Below are 17,079 nucleotides of genomic sequence, written 5' to 3'. Positions count from 1 at the left end.
GATGCTCAGTGTGTGGCACTGTTGCCACACGTGGCATTGAGCCAGTGAGAAATCATAGTTGATGTTACATTAGTGAGACACTAGAAACAGAGTTAAAGTATTTGGTTGAAAAAAATAATTAAAATTTGAAATTAAACTCAGTTCATAGAAAGCAATCATTGCTGCTTTTCCTCCATGAAGAATGAACACAGGCTTTGCAGTACTCTATTATCTTCCACAATGAGACACTATTTCAAGTTCCCACTCTGTGGCTACTAAACTTGTTGCACTCTTTTTAAATTAAAAATTAGGGTTTCTAAGTTGGTTTATTTAAGGTTATCACCAAAGGAATTAACCTCTTGCTTCTGCAGTTCTTGTGCAGTTTGGTGTTTCTTCCCTTTGCAGTGGTTGCATAAAGCCAGGCAAGCAGCAGACAAACCATTTTGTATCTAAAATACCAGTGTGCTGTGGGTACTGCAGGAGACAGAAGGGTGAGACTCCTGTCTGACCTCAGGGAATGTGTTACTGCTCTGAAGAAGCAAAATGGAATATACGTTTTTCTCCATGAATTTGCCCTAAGTTTGAGATTCTTCCATTTTACCCAATACCCTACAGAGTGACCAATACTGACTATCCCACATCTACTACTGCTGTCAATGGATACAGCAATGTCACAGCAGGAAAATGGAGATTTGTAGGGGTTTTGAAAACTGGGAGAAGGCTAAACGTTAAAAAGGCAAGTAAAAAGAAAGTAAGCCTGATTTGAAACAAGAAAAAAAACCAAACAAATTAAGAATTATTTATATACTCTGGACAGCTAATGAAGCTGTGGAACTGCTACTATGAATTTATTGCCAGGGCAAAGTTACAGCAAACTACATAAAAGGTCTGGGATTTCAAGTCAGCAAACAATGGTGTAAAATGCTCTAAAAACCTAAGCAGATCTATGGAGAATATGGATGGTGTAGGTATTATGAGCACTGTGGAGAAGAGGGAGTCATCCAATAGTGTGTAGTGAGAGTGTACAAGGAAAATTTTAATCCTGCTAAGTCAGTGTGGAAGTGAATTTGGCTTATTCATGGTATTAGTTTAGTAATGTAATAACCACACAGACATTAAGCAAATAGTCTATTTGTAATATTTTTACAGATTAAAAAAAAAGTTTAATGAGTAAAATGTTTTCAGTAATTGCCTTAAGCAACCTAGTGGTGCTTCCTGTTTAATATCTTCTGTTCCCCATGCATTACAAAACTGCCATTCAGTATCACCTACATGGCAGAACAACCATCCCAAGGCAGCTATCACAGGTGGAAGAGACTTCCACAGTTCTAGTTCAAGGTCATCCAATATAGCTGGCTTCAAGATTTGCTTCCCATCTGAAAAGCCAGCAGTGCCAGGCACTGGCAGGTTTCCCAGAGTGTTCCATGGTGGCAGTGGATGCTGTTTTATAAGAACTCCCAGGCACAGGCAGTACCTGTGGGTCATCTCACCTATACTATTAATATATATTGGATCCAAGCATGATAATGCATTTTAAAATGCATGAATTTTGCACTACAAATGATTGTAGAGTTCAGCTTTGATCTGAACTGTATCATTGAGAGGTCTGAGGTTTGGCTTCCTGTCTCTGTCAGGGAAACTGAGCTAACACATGCATTATCCATTTTTAAATCATATCTTTCAGCACAGTAGATTTCCATGCCCCCAGTGATGTGAATCCTAAACTGCTTCTGAAGCCACACACATCCATAGCAGTAACACATTAAATGTGCAACAAAGAGGATGCTGCTTGAGCAGCTCCCTCAGCTTTTTGGTCTGTTATCTCACCAGGAAAGGAAAAGAAAAGGAAGTGGGACAGGAGAATTAGGGAGGCAGAGACAGTGGGCATGTTCTGAAGTGGTATGTTTGCTTTCCTTAACAGCACAGACAGATTGAACATTTACAGTTTGACCCAGAACTCTTTTTATAGTGAACATTTTAAGAAATGAGCTGAGAGAAGCGAATGAGGGGGAATGCTGGGGAACTGCAAGCTGGTGCTTTTCTGTGCATATTGTCTCCTTCATATCAATACATGCCGAGTTCTCAGCTCATCTAAAAATAAACCCAGAAGAACTGGAGATGGCTTATGATGGCTTCGAGCTGTATTTTCATTTCCTGGGCTGGCTGGAGATGGTCATAACAGCTCCTGGCATAGTTTTATGAAATTTCATAGTATCAGACGCATTGAAGGAGAGATGCTACAAACAGCCACAATTCTACATAACGTGGACATATCCTGAGGAGGTTCCTCCTGGGCACTGAGTGAGACACGTGCTCAGGACAAAAATAGGGTTGAATAATGTAATTACAGACCAAATCACGGTGCATCTGCTCTGCAGTGACTGTGGTTGCCTGAGCTAAAATGTGATTGTGCAACGTAAATTGTGGCATTACCTAATTGAGGAAGGCTTGATTTTATAGTCTGAAAATTGTTTCCAAATAAACGTCAGGTAATTCTTCATAGCAAGCAGGTATTCAGCTGGCAATAGTATGGACTTCCTGGATATGAAGAGAACAGCTGCCTTCAGATGATCTCCTTTTCTTTTTAAAGGAGGAAATAACAGCAAGGAGCAAAGCAAAGGACACATTTACAAATGTTAATGTCTGACTTGAGATTTGCACCATGGTCTGGGAACCTCACAACCTGTAAATCAATTGCTTCAGCTGATTTTTCTTTCTTTCTTTGTATTGATAAAAAGGCAATCAAGGATTATCAGGCCTCTTTTAAAGGCCACACTACAGGATGAACTGTTTCACTGTGGTATACAACAAATAGTGTTCTGAATAGAGTTCCCTCTGACAGGGCAAGAGCTTGCTTGGATTTCCATCACCAGCAGTGTTTTGTTTTCTTAGTGTTGAGTGTGAGTATTTTCAGACACAGTGTCTGTGCTGTGGAGTTGTGTTGCTGGTGTGTGTGAGCAGAGTGCCAGGCTGGGGTGCTCTGGCAGGAGGGAGCCATGGCCACTCTTAGGGCTGGTGACACAGAGTACAACTACAGGGCTCTGCTTTCTTTAAGCACAGCTACAATGTGCTCTGTCCCAGCTTTAGGATCTGACCACATGTGAATAAAAAAATCAGTAATAAAGACAGACAGGGAGAAGAATGAGCCATTACTTTAAAAAATGTAGCAAGAAATGTAAGCTGTAGCTGGATGTGTGATAGAGGATTATTTCATCATGTCCATGCTTTTTCAATAACTAAAAAAGCCCAGTTTAACTGAAGAGAATTTCAATTCTGTTGCCAACAGCATGAGGGGCAAAAAGGATACAAACATACCACACATTTTCTCTGTTACCATGTGTGTGTTTTATGCTTTGGTTATAATTGAAGGAAAAGCTAAAGCAGTTGCAGGAGCTGCAGAGATGTGGCTCTCATTAAAGCTGGCGAGGAGCTCTGTGGGCTGGGTAGGAGCAGAGCTGCTCGTTAGCAGCGCTCAAAGGCCAGTCTGCCTCAAACCTGTCTGAGGCAGCTCAGCTTCTTGTGGCTGCTTGTACAGGTCATTCCCAGGGGAATTTAGTCTTGTCAGAAGAAATCAATTGCTAAAATTCATGACCTACATACAGACTTCTGGTTTTGGGGCAATGGTATTGTATTACTTCAGAAATCAACTGGAAAAAAAAATGGTCACATATAAAGTTTTTCTCAATATGTCTATGAGTTAGAATGAATATAATTTGCTTCATTAAACAGATACAAATCTTGGACCACTGAGGTGACCATGACTTGTGCTGTTAATCTCAGCAAGAGGTCATTAAACTACATTTGGTATTAAAAGCTGTTTGTCACTGAAGACAAATGAAGCCAAGGCCCTCTGTCAGAGTAAAGTATCCAGCATGAAAGGCAGTAAAGAACAGGTGTATTATTTGGGTCTCACTAGCAACATGCTTCTCTTCTGTCAGGAATAAATTGTAAAATCATTTCAAAAATTAGATAAAGTCAAATAGACAAATTTCTTGACTTCTAAAAGCTAAATGTGTTCTGGTTCTTGAGGCCTTTGTGAGTGAGAGAGGCTGCTTGATGAACTAATATGAAGAACTTGGCTGTTGTAAATGGCTGTAGAAAGATGGGAAGCCTACACGGGGCTGGAAAGGTCATGATCAGTGAAGTCTTAGTTTGCAAGCATCATCCCAGTGCAGAGACAGGTGCTGTCTCACCATTTCATGCAGTGGCATTAACAAACTGAATTTAACTGCCTCAGGGATTAATGAGCAGTGTCAGGCTATTCTGCACAGAGCAGGGAGCAGCTGGGCTAGAAAGCTGTGTGAATATCATCCTGGCCCTTCAGCTGAGGGAATGAGGAGGGTCTGTGGCCATGGCACAGCCCTCAGTGGTGACAGCAAGACATTTAGCTTTCCATGACTTGGAAAAGACTGGGACCATCTGTGGCAGTGGCTGCCTCTGTCACCTGCCAGCTTTGCCAAGCCTCGTGGAGACTCTGAAGCTCAGAAGAGCTTTCCTCTCTCAGCCAGGAACGGCTGGGAGTGCTCCTGGGCAGCTCTAGGCAGTGTGTTAGGATGAGATTTAATGCAGGAAGGGAACAGTTGCACAGTATGAACATCAGTTCTGTTCCCTTTTCAACAAGCAAACTCTTCTGTGTTAAATCCCTTACTCAAACACCTGCCAGGCAATACAGTGTAAAGAGTGGGAGCATGGGGGAGATGAAAAGAACAGACTGGATATCAAAACAAGCAGAACAATCTCTCTCATTCACTGGGATGCTTTATTTCAGCACTTTGTTTGACATAGATAATGTCAAGAGAAGTGCAGGTGTCAATGACAGGGCTTCTTCTGGATTACATTTATGTACAAGCCAATAACCAAGCAGTTATTTGACTATCAGGAGCAGGTGTGACAAAACCTTTCCTGTTTACTTTATTTATACCACTTCAGTGTTATTAAAGGTCAGTGCCACTATTACCAGTCTGTATTTCCAAAGGTTTCTAAGCAGTGATTCTGGGCAGAATCTTCTGGGATAATACTCAGAGACAGATGTCTGTGCTGTTTGTGGGTGAAGTTTTCAGCTTCAGCAGTGCAAGTGAGGGCATTAAAATCAACCTCCAGGTGTAAGAGTCAAAGTACTTTGTACTTTAGTGTGAGAAAAGCAAGTGAGTTTTTTCAGACTACTAAAGCTTCAATGCCAAGGGTCTGAGTTGGGAAGGTTTTAGATCTACTCAGGTTCTTGGCCCATCAGCAAAGGCATTACTTTCTGATCTCAGATGCTCACAGACAGAGGAGACTTCAAAATAATATTCTTCTTATTAATAAGTCAGTTCTGATCTTCTAAATTCAATGATTTAGGTATATAAACCCTATTGACGTCATCATCAGAACAGGGTTAATATTATTGATCCTTCAGTGAGGCTCCTATGCCTGACCTTTTTGGCAGTTTTGAAAACCTCTCCTGGAGTATTGATATTTAATTTGATATATCAAAATGTGTTTTGTGTTCATAACTTAATGCTTTCCATTTAACAAATGTCAAATCTTGGCTGCTATTAGTGCAGAACACAGTGTGCTCTCCTGTGACATAAATTGTCTGAGACTGCTAATGAAGTGAGGAATAAAGCCTGAATTAGGTTACACTGTGGAAGGTCCAAATCCCCTATCTGGTGATATTTTGTTCAGACAAATATCCTTCCCACACAAGACTGAAATCAGGTATGAAACTATGCTCTGTAGACACATGCTTTGCTAAAGTTTCCTTCTGCAAATCAGCTGAATAAAAAAAGTAATTTCCTTTGCAACTACAAAAATCATTTCCCAACAGCATCTTGCAAGTGCTCACCTAAGTGGGATGCTCTTTATCTATCTCCCTTTTAAATGTCAAGAAGACAAATGTCTTCTAAATAGCATTCTTTCCTATTTGGATTAATTTTGCATAGTGTTTTCCCAGAAGTATTGATACTTACATAAACCTGAGTTCTGATTCTCTTCTGACTAAGACTTCCCGAAGTCTCTGGATCTTTGCCATCTCAAGCTCAATTTCCTCAGGCATCATTGTTGTTTCAGCCATTGAAATGATGTCAAGTTGATCTGTGTGTGAAAGCAGAGAAAATGAATTAGACTAGTCGAGCTGTCTTAAATGTGTTTTTAGGAACGTAAATTAAATTACAGAGCTATCTCATTATGGGGTAATTAATACAAGTAGTAAAAAATATCCTGGCTGAGTGCTATGCTGACTGGTTTCTCTGTTGTTTTGTTTATTACTTTCAATGTAACCATTTTGAAGTGAAAGAACCCCTAAGCCAAGGTGACAATGATTTTGTTAGTCAGACACTCCCACCTCTAAGGAATCCCAGCACTGTTACATCCCTACAGGTGCTGTTCCTTCCTTGGTGTCACTCCCACCTGGAGGAGCTGCTGCAAAACTCCCCCACAGGAGGCACTTGCAGCTCTGAAGAGCCTGTCGTGGTGCAGACAATGCAAACTGAGGAATGTCCCCATCTTTAATACTTAAAACCCATTATGCCATTCTACCATCTTACCTTGACCAGGAGCCAAAGGCCACAGGAAAGGAGCCAAGGCTGTGACTGGCAATGGCACAGGACCTGATCCTGCAAGGGCTGAGGGTTTCTCACAAGGGCATTGACATCAGTTGAGGAGACAAAAAGCACTTTGTTGTAATTACTTAGCAACTGGTAAGGTCAGGGTGGTTCTGTGATTATTTCTCTATAATTGAGGTATTACCTCTGTAATCCAGAGAGAAACAGGGCTATGAACTGTATTCCCTGAAGGCAGAAGAAAATGATTTATATAACGTGTTTTTGGGAAAGGGCAATTTGGCCTCTGGAAAACCCTGTTCCAAGGGTTCACTATGCTTAACCTTCATGTTGAACAAGAATTTAGAGACTGAAAAAGACTGCCTGAATGTTTTGGTACCCAGATGGAGAGATATTCCTGCAAGAAGGCCTGTTTCAGCTCTATTGATTTTAAAAAGGGGGAAATGGAGAGGTCAAAGTGTACTCAATGTGATTATGCAAAAAACGGCAAACAAAAAGCATGAGAAAAGACTAAGTGGAGACAAACACCTGGAGAAATTAACCTCCAGGTGTAAGTGTCAAAGTACTTTGTACTTTAGCATTAGAAAAGCAGGTGAGTTTTTTCAGACTACTAAAGCTTCATCAATGCCAAGGGTCTGAGAAGGGAAGGTTTTAGTTCTACTCAAGTTCTCGGCCCATCATTCTTTGCTTGCTTGCTTGTTGGAAACTATCAGTCATTCAACCTTGAAGAGTCATCTCAGTCATTCAGCAAGACAAGAGCTCCAGCACAGGTTAAGGGTAATGGCCCAGCCATTCTGCCATTTTTTTTTTCATCTCTGACATGGATGAACCATCTTAAATGAGCCTCTGTGTTTGTTCAGCCCATGACTGCTGAGAGTCTTCAAAGGCCTGCAGCACAGATGGGCTGATGCTCCTCTAATCTGGCCACCAGCCTGGCTGTTCAGCCCACTCAGTTATGGTGCTTTAGTGGAAAATTATTCCCAGTCTTTGTTCTGCACTGGATTTAAACTGAGCAATTTGAGGCCTATTTCCACTCCCTTAATTTGTCCAATAATGAGAAAATCCTTGTTAAAAAATTGTTAATGGATAAGTTTTGTTCCAAATCTGGGTCAGCACTTTTGGGTCTTTCTCAAAAATTCAGTGAAATTCTCAAAATAACCCTTTTTCACTGAAGTATATGAAATGCTAATAGAGCACAGCACAGCAAGTAAACTCTTAATCTGCTTCATGTATCAAAATCAAGATTTTCAAGACCTCTAGTAGTTGATAAGACAAATCATAAGTAAGCAGGAGGCACAGGCCAGAGACAGATGAAGAGAGAAGCAGATGAGGCAGATAAATACAGCACGCTTGGTGGAAATTGAAATAGTCACATAATGCAGTAAAACAAATTTGTTATAGTACAGAATATTCCAGATAAAAAAATATTGATGTGAAAAGAATCATATTGTTCCTGTAGTTTGCCACCTGGAGGCACAAATGACTAGTCTTTTTGCTATACCTTTTACTGTTGCTTCAAGTGTATTCAGAGTTGAGGTTTTTTCCTCTTTGATTTAACCCATCTGGAGCAGGATGCAGTGGCCATTAACCAACCTGTGTAGACAAACCCCCTACATCTAATTGCTTATTCCTAATCTAGCCTCCTGCAGCATTCTGTTGCTGTGAATCCTAACAATTATTAAATTTGGCATGAGTGTGGAACAACACTTATTCCATGCTTTATGATGGAATTACCATATAAGTATAGCTGGTGGCTAAACACAACACAGACAGCTGCGACGGATTTGGTTCCCAGGTTCCTGCAGGCAGGAATGTTGTGCACTTCCAAAGGGGCAGGCTGGGGGAAGGGGAAAGGGTGGTATGGGATGGAAAGGATCTGATTATCATGGTGCTGAGCACATCCCACCCCCCCGCTGCTGTGGCTGCTTTGGACACAGTGCAGGTGTCTGGTGTGAGAAGCCTCATCAGAGGCTGCTCTGCCTTAACTCAGAAGCAGATTGCAGCTGAGTCTCTGCCCCTTGACTCCTGTTCCCCTGCTGAGAACCTGAACTTGACTTCTCACCTGACCTTGGGCCTGCCTTGTACTGCAGATTTGCCTGGAGACCTGGACTGTGCTGAGTTTGGTGGCTGTCACTAGACCTGCTGTGTTTTCCTTGTTCAGGTCTCCTTGCCAGTGAGGAACCTGTCCCTGCCCCTCCTGCCTTGCCATGGATCTCAGCACAGGGTTTGCACCCATCATGAGTCCTTCATGTACAGATTGATGGAAATGACTGCAGTGAGCCTTGGACAAGGAGATCATCTTGGAGCCGTGATATATTGCCTCAAACCAGCCATCAAAGCTTCCTGTATTTTGGCCAGACAGCAAGGCACCTAGAAATCCCAAAGCTGGTTTTTTTCACATGCTTCATGTCTCAGAGCAAACCTCTGGGCTGGCTGATTCCCTTACAGCTTGGCTTTGCAACAGGCAGCTGTGGAATCTGGCAGCTCCTGGGAAACCCTTGGCAGGAAGGATCCAGAGATGCACACTGAAAGCTGTTTAAATGCCAGGACCTCTGGGAATGTCACGGTCATCAAACATTCCTGCTTCTGAACTGTCATTTGGGGAGAGAGAGGGAGAAAATGGGGCATTTTTTCTGATTCATGGGCCATTGTTGTGCATCTTCCAGTAAAGCTGAGGTGCTGGCCATCTCAGCCCCGTGCTGTGCAAGATAATTCTGTTCTGACATGAACTGCAGGACTGGAGCAGTCCCTTCATGTCTCAGTTCCATTCAGTAGCTCCTTGGTTAAGAGGTCAGAATTTCATGTCTGTAGAGAAGTACGACACCCCTCTGAGAGCATTAAAATTAATTGTCCCAAATATGAACTTGCCACTTGTGGGAGGACAGGAAATCTTGCTTTCATAGTAATGGTTGGAATCACTGGGAAAATCACTGTTGCAGCAACAGCTGCAGGGAAAAAGTTTTTGTTATACAACTGGAGAGAAGAATAAATACTTTCTACCATTCCTTAGTATCTAACTCTGGGAGTCCTTCTGGTTTCTGTGGTATTATACTCAAAGTATTGCACACAATGGCTCCTGTCACATATGATGAAAGTGCCTGTAATTGCCCACTGCACAAATAAGATCCTTAGCTGCTTTCCATCTTTTATGATGCACTCCTGTAGAACAAGTTGTATTGCACTGAATACATCTGGTTTTAAAACTGAACCTGAAAGAGATCCTGCTTTGAGTTTCTCATACAGCTACATAGTCCCAAGCAGAAAGAGACATTAAGTGGTAAAAGTGATTGCTAATTAAGGATGGTCTTCAGTACTTTGCTAACTAGAAGTTTTACAGTACAATGATGGTTCCAACTTTCTAATTTAGGGACCATTTTCTGCCCTTGCTCCCTATTTAAAAATATATACCAGCCCAAGTCCATAATGATGAGTTCTATAAAGGTCCTGCCTCTCTCAAAAAAAGCATCAATTAAATTGTCTTGTTTGTTTCCTTGTAAAATTTATAAGCAGCAATTATTCTTGGCTTTGTTTTTTGTCAGTTTATGACAGTTCCAGTTTCCTAAGTGGGTAATTATGCAACCCTTTAATCTTACACTTCCCCCAGGAAAAGGATCTCTCTAGTCTTAAGAAACTGCTCTGTGCACAGAAGACTTCATTTTGGTTATAATTATATCCTGAAAAAACAGCTCATCTGGCAGTAGTTGTTAATCCTGCTCTGACAATGAAGATCCTGGGAATCAGCACCAGGGTGGAGGTGTGGCAGAAATTTAATGTGGTGCATAGGTCTTAATGTGATACTCAGACTTAATGTATCTTAAAATCTATACTGCTATCCTGTATTTGGATCATAAACTCCATTCTTTTTACCTTGCACTTAAGCTTTCAGATTTCAGCCTTCTCCTGACTTCTGGTGCTGTCAACACCATGGTATTCATCTCCTTGTGGTGATGGAGATTCCAGTTAGCCAGGAGGAAAGGATCAAGGACAGGGGAAAGGATTGTTTATGGTAAATGATAATTCTGGTGTAAAATTAAGCAGAAGTAAAGAATAAGCTTAGACTGGAAACTAGTAACAATCCAGACCAATAAGTTTCTGCAGCAGTCTTTCAGGTGGGTTGTTGGAGGAAAGGATCCAAAGGTGTTTTAAACTAAGACAAGAGCATATGGCTCTTTAAAGGGTTTGGCCTCACTTGGTGGGGAAAAAAGCCAGACAGGTCCTTGAATAAGCTCAGGCATTGTCTGACTGTTTGCAATGTAGGAGGGTGGACTCAGGAAGCAGAAAATATTAATTTGACCATTATCTGGGGCTTTACTCATTAAGGTAGGATTTAGCTTTTTGAGGTCCAGTGTTCTCTGCAGTCAGACACTGCCCATACAGAGACCCCAGACTTCCTCCATGTAGACGTCAAAGATCCATCCCACCAAATGAAACTGTCACTTCAACACAGTGCCAATCTCTGCTCTTCCCTCTGGATCTGAGGGTGACTGTGTGTGCAAGGACCTGACTCAGCACAGGGGGACAATGTAATTATCTGTAACTAGAAACAATTGTAAATCTGGGCATGATTCACTGGTTTTATAGCAATATCAGTATGATTTACATGTAGGTTTTTCTACCACTGAGAGTTCTATTTGATTTCTCTATTTTTATATGTCTTTGATTTGTGACTCCCAATACCCTTAAGAGTACCTTAAACAGCCAATTTTAGGGGCAGAGGGAGGACTTTTCCTCAGCAGTACCCTCTGTCAGCAGTTTAAAAGCTAATACAGACCATATTTACAGATCAGGAAACTGGATTTCAGCACTCATAGCAATAAATGACCAAGAAGTCAGAACTTAATATTGAACTAAAGGGTTCTTTGAAAAGACAAGATAAAAATAACTTCCTATGGGAATCTTCCCATAAACAATGAAACAAAAGCCCCAGGCTGGATTTGATTATGCCACAATATTGTCCAAAATACAGATTTTTAGTGTGATTGAAATTTGCAGGAAGTGCTCCTGATGTGTAATAAATTCAGGATATGCAGAAGTGTCCACTAAGATAAATTACACAAATGACACTACAGGTTGGGTCTTGAAAACCCTTAGGGGTTTGATGCTCCAGTTACAGGGCTCAACCTTGTGCTTTGAAGATGCTTCCAAGGCTCTGTGTAGGTAATTTGCATGCCCAGGCCAATTTCCATCACAGTCACTGATAACGAGGTTGCACGCAGCTCTTCAGCCCGTTAGAGGGCAAATGCATAAAAATGAGGAAAACAGAACTATGAAAACAGCAAAGGGAGCTGGAATTAATGTCGTTTTATAAAATCCTTTTTAAACTCAAGTTCTATTGAATTAAGAAACCCCAGAGACATTATTCATGGGTTCACACGTGATTCTCCACTCAGCTGAAACTGCATTCCCTGTTTTAATATCAGCTGCATCTCTGAATTGAGACAGTTTTCAAATATCCAGATTCTAAATTTGGCAGGTTTAACAATTTTGTTCTTGTGGTGGCTGTGATAAGGTCACAACAGCTCACGCCTTCACATGCAAACTGGTCTGAATTGACTGCTCAGTAGCCAGCTTAGCATCATCTCAGCACAGTTCCTGTCTCACATCAGACATAAAAATCCAGTAACAGTGTCCTTAGTGGTGCCTCAGGTGCACTGACAGAGTGCAAACAGCATTTGCTCACATAGAGAAGTCTTTCAGAGCAGTTACAGCACACTGGAAGGTCATCCCCATGTTTGGTGTGACCACTTCAGCCTGCAGGTTCCAGTGTCCTCAGTGCCTGAACTGAGCCATGAACTCTGTTCAGGACAGTACAGTCCATTTGCCAAATAGCTGTGGTACCTCATCCAACCATTTCGTTGTGTGTAAGGAAGGATGAAGTGAGTTTGAGTGGGATTTAAAGAAAAGCTGTCCCATATAATTAGGTCTGCAGAGAATTATGACAGACTTAACAAAGTACTATGGTTGAACTGTGCAAGAACATTTTCCAGACTTCCTACTGTTATTTCCAGTTTTAAATAAATTCTGGTTTGGGTATCAGTACCACATTCCTTGTTGTCAGATGCTCTGACAACAGGATTTTTCACACATTTGGCTGGTGACTTTAGGTGAGGTGTGAAAGCAATTTCTCCCAGACCACATTACATGTCAGTCTGAAACCAAGCAACCTAATTTGTCTTGCTGTAACTGAAATAACAGTGGCATTTTTCCACCTCTTTCTAGGAGATGTGCCACCATGCATTTCATATCAGTTATTCTCCTACTGACCTAGCCAGATGGAAGGGTGCCCTCATTATCCCAGCAGGTCTAAAACCAGAAGCTTCTAATACTCTGTTCTTCTGGTTTCTTTTCTGTCCCCCACTACACACAGAGATTAACAAACAAATAAATCTCTGCATATGAGACAAATAAGCTGATTTTTCATGGTACTTTTTCAGCACTCAAGTAAGAGCTGCTTGCAGAAAAACCAGCAATTTAGCTTGGAAGGGACAGAACAATGGCTGTGCCAGTGGCTCAGCCCTCCCCTCCTGCCTGCTTTGGGGAAGGTATAAGCCCCTATTTTGTTGTGCTTTATTCATAAGCAGCTTAGGTTTAAGTTACCTTCTTGAACTAACAAGCTGCTTCTTATCACAGTCACAGCTATAACACATATCACAGACTTGGAGAAGATTTTCCTAATTACATACCCAGCCTGGAATGTGTCCCATTTCAGGTGCTGCCCAGAAAGTTCTCAGTACTAAGGTAATAAGTCACAGACCCTCCCACTTCATTTGTGAACTCTCCCAGTTTGCAAAAATCCATGTGTGTGATACAAATACTTGGTGCCAGTATTCTGCCAGAATCAGTCACCAGAAAACCAACAGACCACACTCCTGTGTTTCTTAAGTAAAGTTCCCTATTTATGAATTAAACATAAGCCTAAAAAGAGTTAGAAAGAACTTGTCATTCAGTGAAATATTGGGATGCCACCAGCATGAAATCTGTTGGGTTTTTTTTAAATGAATTAGCTACATTGCTTCCTTTTTTCTTTCTCTTTCCCCCCTAGGTAGCCTTTCCTATTCAATTCTCTGGCTTTACAATGAGATTTTCCTATTTCATTAGGTGTTTATATCTCCCCTGTTGCTATATGAAAACTTCTTGCAACCAGAAAAGAAAATAATATTGACTCCATTCAGTAAATGTTTTCAGATCAACTGAATAGACAAAACACACTGTAACCTGTCTCAGACCACTGTTCATACAGTAAATTCTACAGGATTAAGTAATACAATTACCTTTTGTTTCCAATTTTAAGTTCTGCTTGCAAATTCTTGTTTTTATTGTTTGGGGGATTTTTTGTAAAAAGGAAAATATAAGTTCCTTTTAATTATTTCCCAAGAAGTCACTATGCAAAGTTAATCACCTCCTGGGTCCAGTAAGCCTTGGTGATGAGCCTCATTTTTACTGACCTTCATCTGAATTGATTATCTTTGACCTAATTTGTGTTGGGGTATAAACTAATACTCAGGTATTGCTGGAAACAGCTGATGCTCTTTTATTTGCATCTGTTTGCACATTTTTCAGATCATTTGCAATATTGATCCATGTAGAAAGATACATAATTCAAACCAGCCACCTCCTATGCTGCCTCTTTCTTTATTTGACTCACAAGCAAACACCCATCTTATCCTACCCAGCATCTGAGAGTGCCCTGGTTTTGCCCACAGAAATGTCATCACCATCCAGACTTTTTGGACAGCAAACAGAAAACTCCCTGCTGTTGGCAGAAAAGGACTTTCCATCGTACCAAGAAACTGAGGAGAATCTGTTCTAGTGGATATAAAATGGTTTCTAGCTGGGATATTTTGCCTTACTACCATTCCAGAGTAAGAAAGCCTGGGGAAATTATCAAAAGGTTATTCCCTGAGAAGGGATTCTGTATATTTTACTCCTGCAAAGGGCAGTGCGTGGCCTCCTTAGAAACACACACACGATTGGACTTCTAAGAAATGTCTTTTCTCCCTTGTGCAGGGTGAGTGCAAACATTCTACAAGGACAGTGTTTTCTTTGGTAAATAACCCATATATGTGGAGGGCTCACAGAAGGAGACAGTTTTTTCTTGTTTACAAGACAGTGGTGAAACACCTTCCAGGATGAAAATAGTTACATTAGATTTACCCTGTTGTGGCTAACCACATAATTTTAAAACAATAAAATTAAGTGCTATGATTTTCTTCACTGCAAGAATTTTTATTAAGGTATTTTATATCCAGGCTATCCTACATAAACCAAAGTCAATGAAAATTCTTAAAAGTTATGAAATGACTGCAAGAAAATAAAACTAGGAAGATGCTTGAAAAATGCTTTGCCTGGCTAAGATTGATGTTGGAAGAGCTCTTGTACATGCCTGAATTTTCAGCATCCTTGCAGTAAATCTCTGCTGAACAGACACAGACTAAACAAGCTCGGAGTGGGTTTTATGCATTAGGTGTGATGTGTCCCTTTCTCAAATCCCTGCAGCTCTGCACATACACACCTAGAGCAGGAGTTCTCTGGTTTGAGTCATAGCTGGATCTTTTCCTTTGAATGAACATGGGAGATGAGGCAGAAAGCTGCAGTAAAGACAGGAGGAATCAAGGAGAGTGGATGAATTAAGCTCAGCCATTCATTCTAACACAGCTTGCCTGTGTATCAGTCAAGAATGAATGGAGTGGAAAATGTGGCTGGAGCCTGTCCAAGAGCTGGCCCCCACCTTGGTCAGACCCCATGGTAGTATATGGAAATGATTTCATAAAATGTAGGCAAACCTTGAAATAGGCCTTAATATCCCCCTCCTCCCCCAGTTTTGCCTTAGTACCACCATTACATCCCTACTGAATACTTTGTTCACTTTATCAATAAAAGAGTAAAAAGGCCCATGCTGGGCACTGGCTGCCTCCAGGTACCTCAGTGCTCCTCACACCACAAGCTCACTCTAGTGACCTCCAGTGCCTCAGAGAGAGAAAATACAATCCAGAAATCAAACTGCACTAGTTACCTATTCCTCAAGGTCTGATTTGTGAGAACAAAGTAGCTCTCTGACTATCCTAAATCTAGAGACAGGAGTTGCTAGTCCCAGGATTAACTCTTGTATCTGCCCCTTAATGCCCTCACACCGTGGTGGGGACAGAGCAGGACAGAGCAGGCAGAGGAATGAACCAAGTGCTTAAAAGAATATTTTATTTTTCAAATTAAATCTGTGTGAGATGAAAACTTGGTTTACATTCAAGTAAACCATGATGCTGACAGTGTAGTTACGGTTGGGTTTCCATATTTCTTTCACCTTCTCCCATCATGTTAAGAGCTGAAAATACATTTTTCTGCAGTTTAAACAGCAGTTTGTCCTTCAGAGAACAGGGAGAACATGGAGCTGTGTGCAGTCTGGTGGGAAAGTGTGCACACTGTGTATGCTCTGACAGCTGTTTCTATGAAAAAATGGATCCAAAGCAGGATGCAAAAAAATGAGGGAAAATTGTCTTTCAAGGTGTGACCCAAAACCCTCATTGTCAGTTTTATTCAGTGGCACTGGGTTAGAGCTTTACATGCAAGGAGTTATTTTAGTCTGGCTCAGGAAGCCTGCCAGGAGTGAGGAAGGCTCAGGAAGGGTTTCTGTGCCCAGTCCTGCCCCAACCCTGCATGAGGCTGAGTGCTAGCAGAAGGCTGTAAATAGAAGCTGGGACAGATAGTTACTGGGGTGGGCACCTTTCCTGGTGTGCAGCTCCCACTGGAATCAATGACATTCCCATCTGGAGTAAGACTGGCTTTAAGCCACACTGAGAGGAAAGCAGTTCATGTTTCATCATTTCATTTTATGTCATAGAGATTTAAAAAGCAGTATTAAGAAACACACATTACTTTTTCATTTACTTCTGTCATTTGCTCACTGGTCAAAGGAGACAGCCTGTGGATTTCCATTTTATTCCTCACCAGAGTCATATTCTGATCCTGCAATACTAACAAGGAGCTTCAATATTTACATTTCAAATGCTGTAACAATGCCAACCACAACTTACAGTCAGTCTTTTAAAACTTATATAGTTTTGGGTTTTTTAAGACTTTTTCTATCTTCATTAATTTTTCTTTCAATTACAACAAAAAGTCAATGAAATGCCCAATCTCGAAGAGTCTTTCATTCTCTTTAGGAACCAATATATGGTTTATGGTTTCTCCTATGAGCATCAATTGATAAAGAGCAGCATATGTTTCAAATGAAATAATAGCAAAAGGGTCACTGACATTCTGTGTTTCACATCTTCACAACACTCTCCTTTGGAATTACCTGATTGCATACCAGGAGCCTTGTTTCTCTCTCTCTCCCCACTCTGTGACACGATTCTCTAATAACACAGTTTTCTAACAACCGTCTAAACATCTTACCAGCAGCTCACAGAGAATTTTAGGCAACCTTAAAACCATTGGGTAATTATTATAGACATAGAGTCCAATGCAATAAAGAACAAAGTGATACTGCTATGGAGAATTGCTTCAGAGAGTAAAGAAACTGCTTCACATATCAACAAGTAATTAAATACTGAGAAGATGCTCC

At 41.0% G+C, this 17,079-nt stretch overlaps 1 protein-coding gene across 2 annotated transcripts in view; it reads right to left on the bottom strand.

The window, feature by feature from the left end:
• Positions 1–17,079, bottom strand: part of BMERB1 (bMERB domain containing 1) — a 59,678-nt gene that overhangs the window by 17,171 nt on the left and 25,428 nt on the right. For both annotated transcript variants that reach the window (XM_071571547.1, XM_071571545.1), the window contains exon 2: positions 5,928–6,051. In XM_071571547.1, coding sequence (XP_071427648.1) covers positions 5,928–6,051 — 124 coding nt within the window. The remainder of the gene's footprint in view (positions 1–5,927; positions 6,052–17,079) is intronic.

The sequence above is a fragment of the Pithys albifrons genome, chromosome 16, assembly GCF_047495875.1.
Source record: "Pithys albifrons albifrons isolate INPA30051 chromosome 16, PitAlb_v1, whole genome shotgun sequence".
In the NCBI taxonomy this organism is placed as follows: Eukaryota; Metazoa; Chordata; class Aves; order Passeriformes; family Thamnophilidae; genus Pithys; species Pithys albifrons.
The sequence above is the reverse complement of the archived record's forward strand: the minus strand, read 5'-3'. Positions and strand labels throughout refer to the sequence as shown.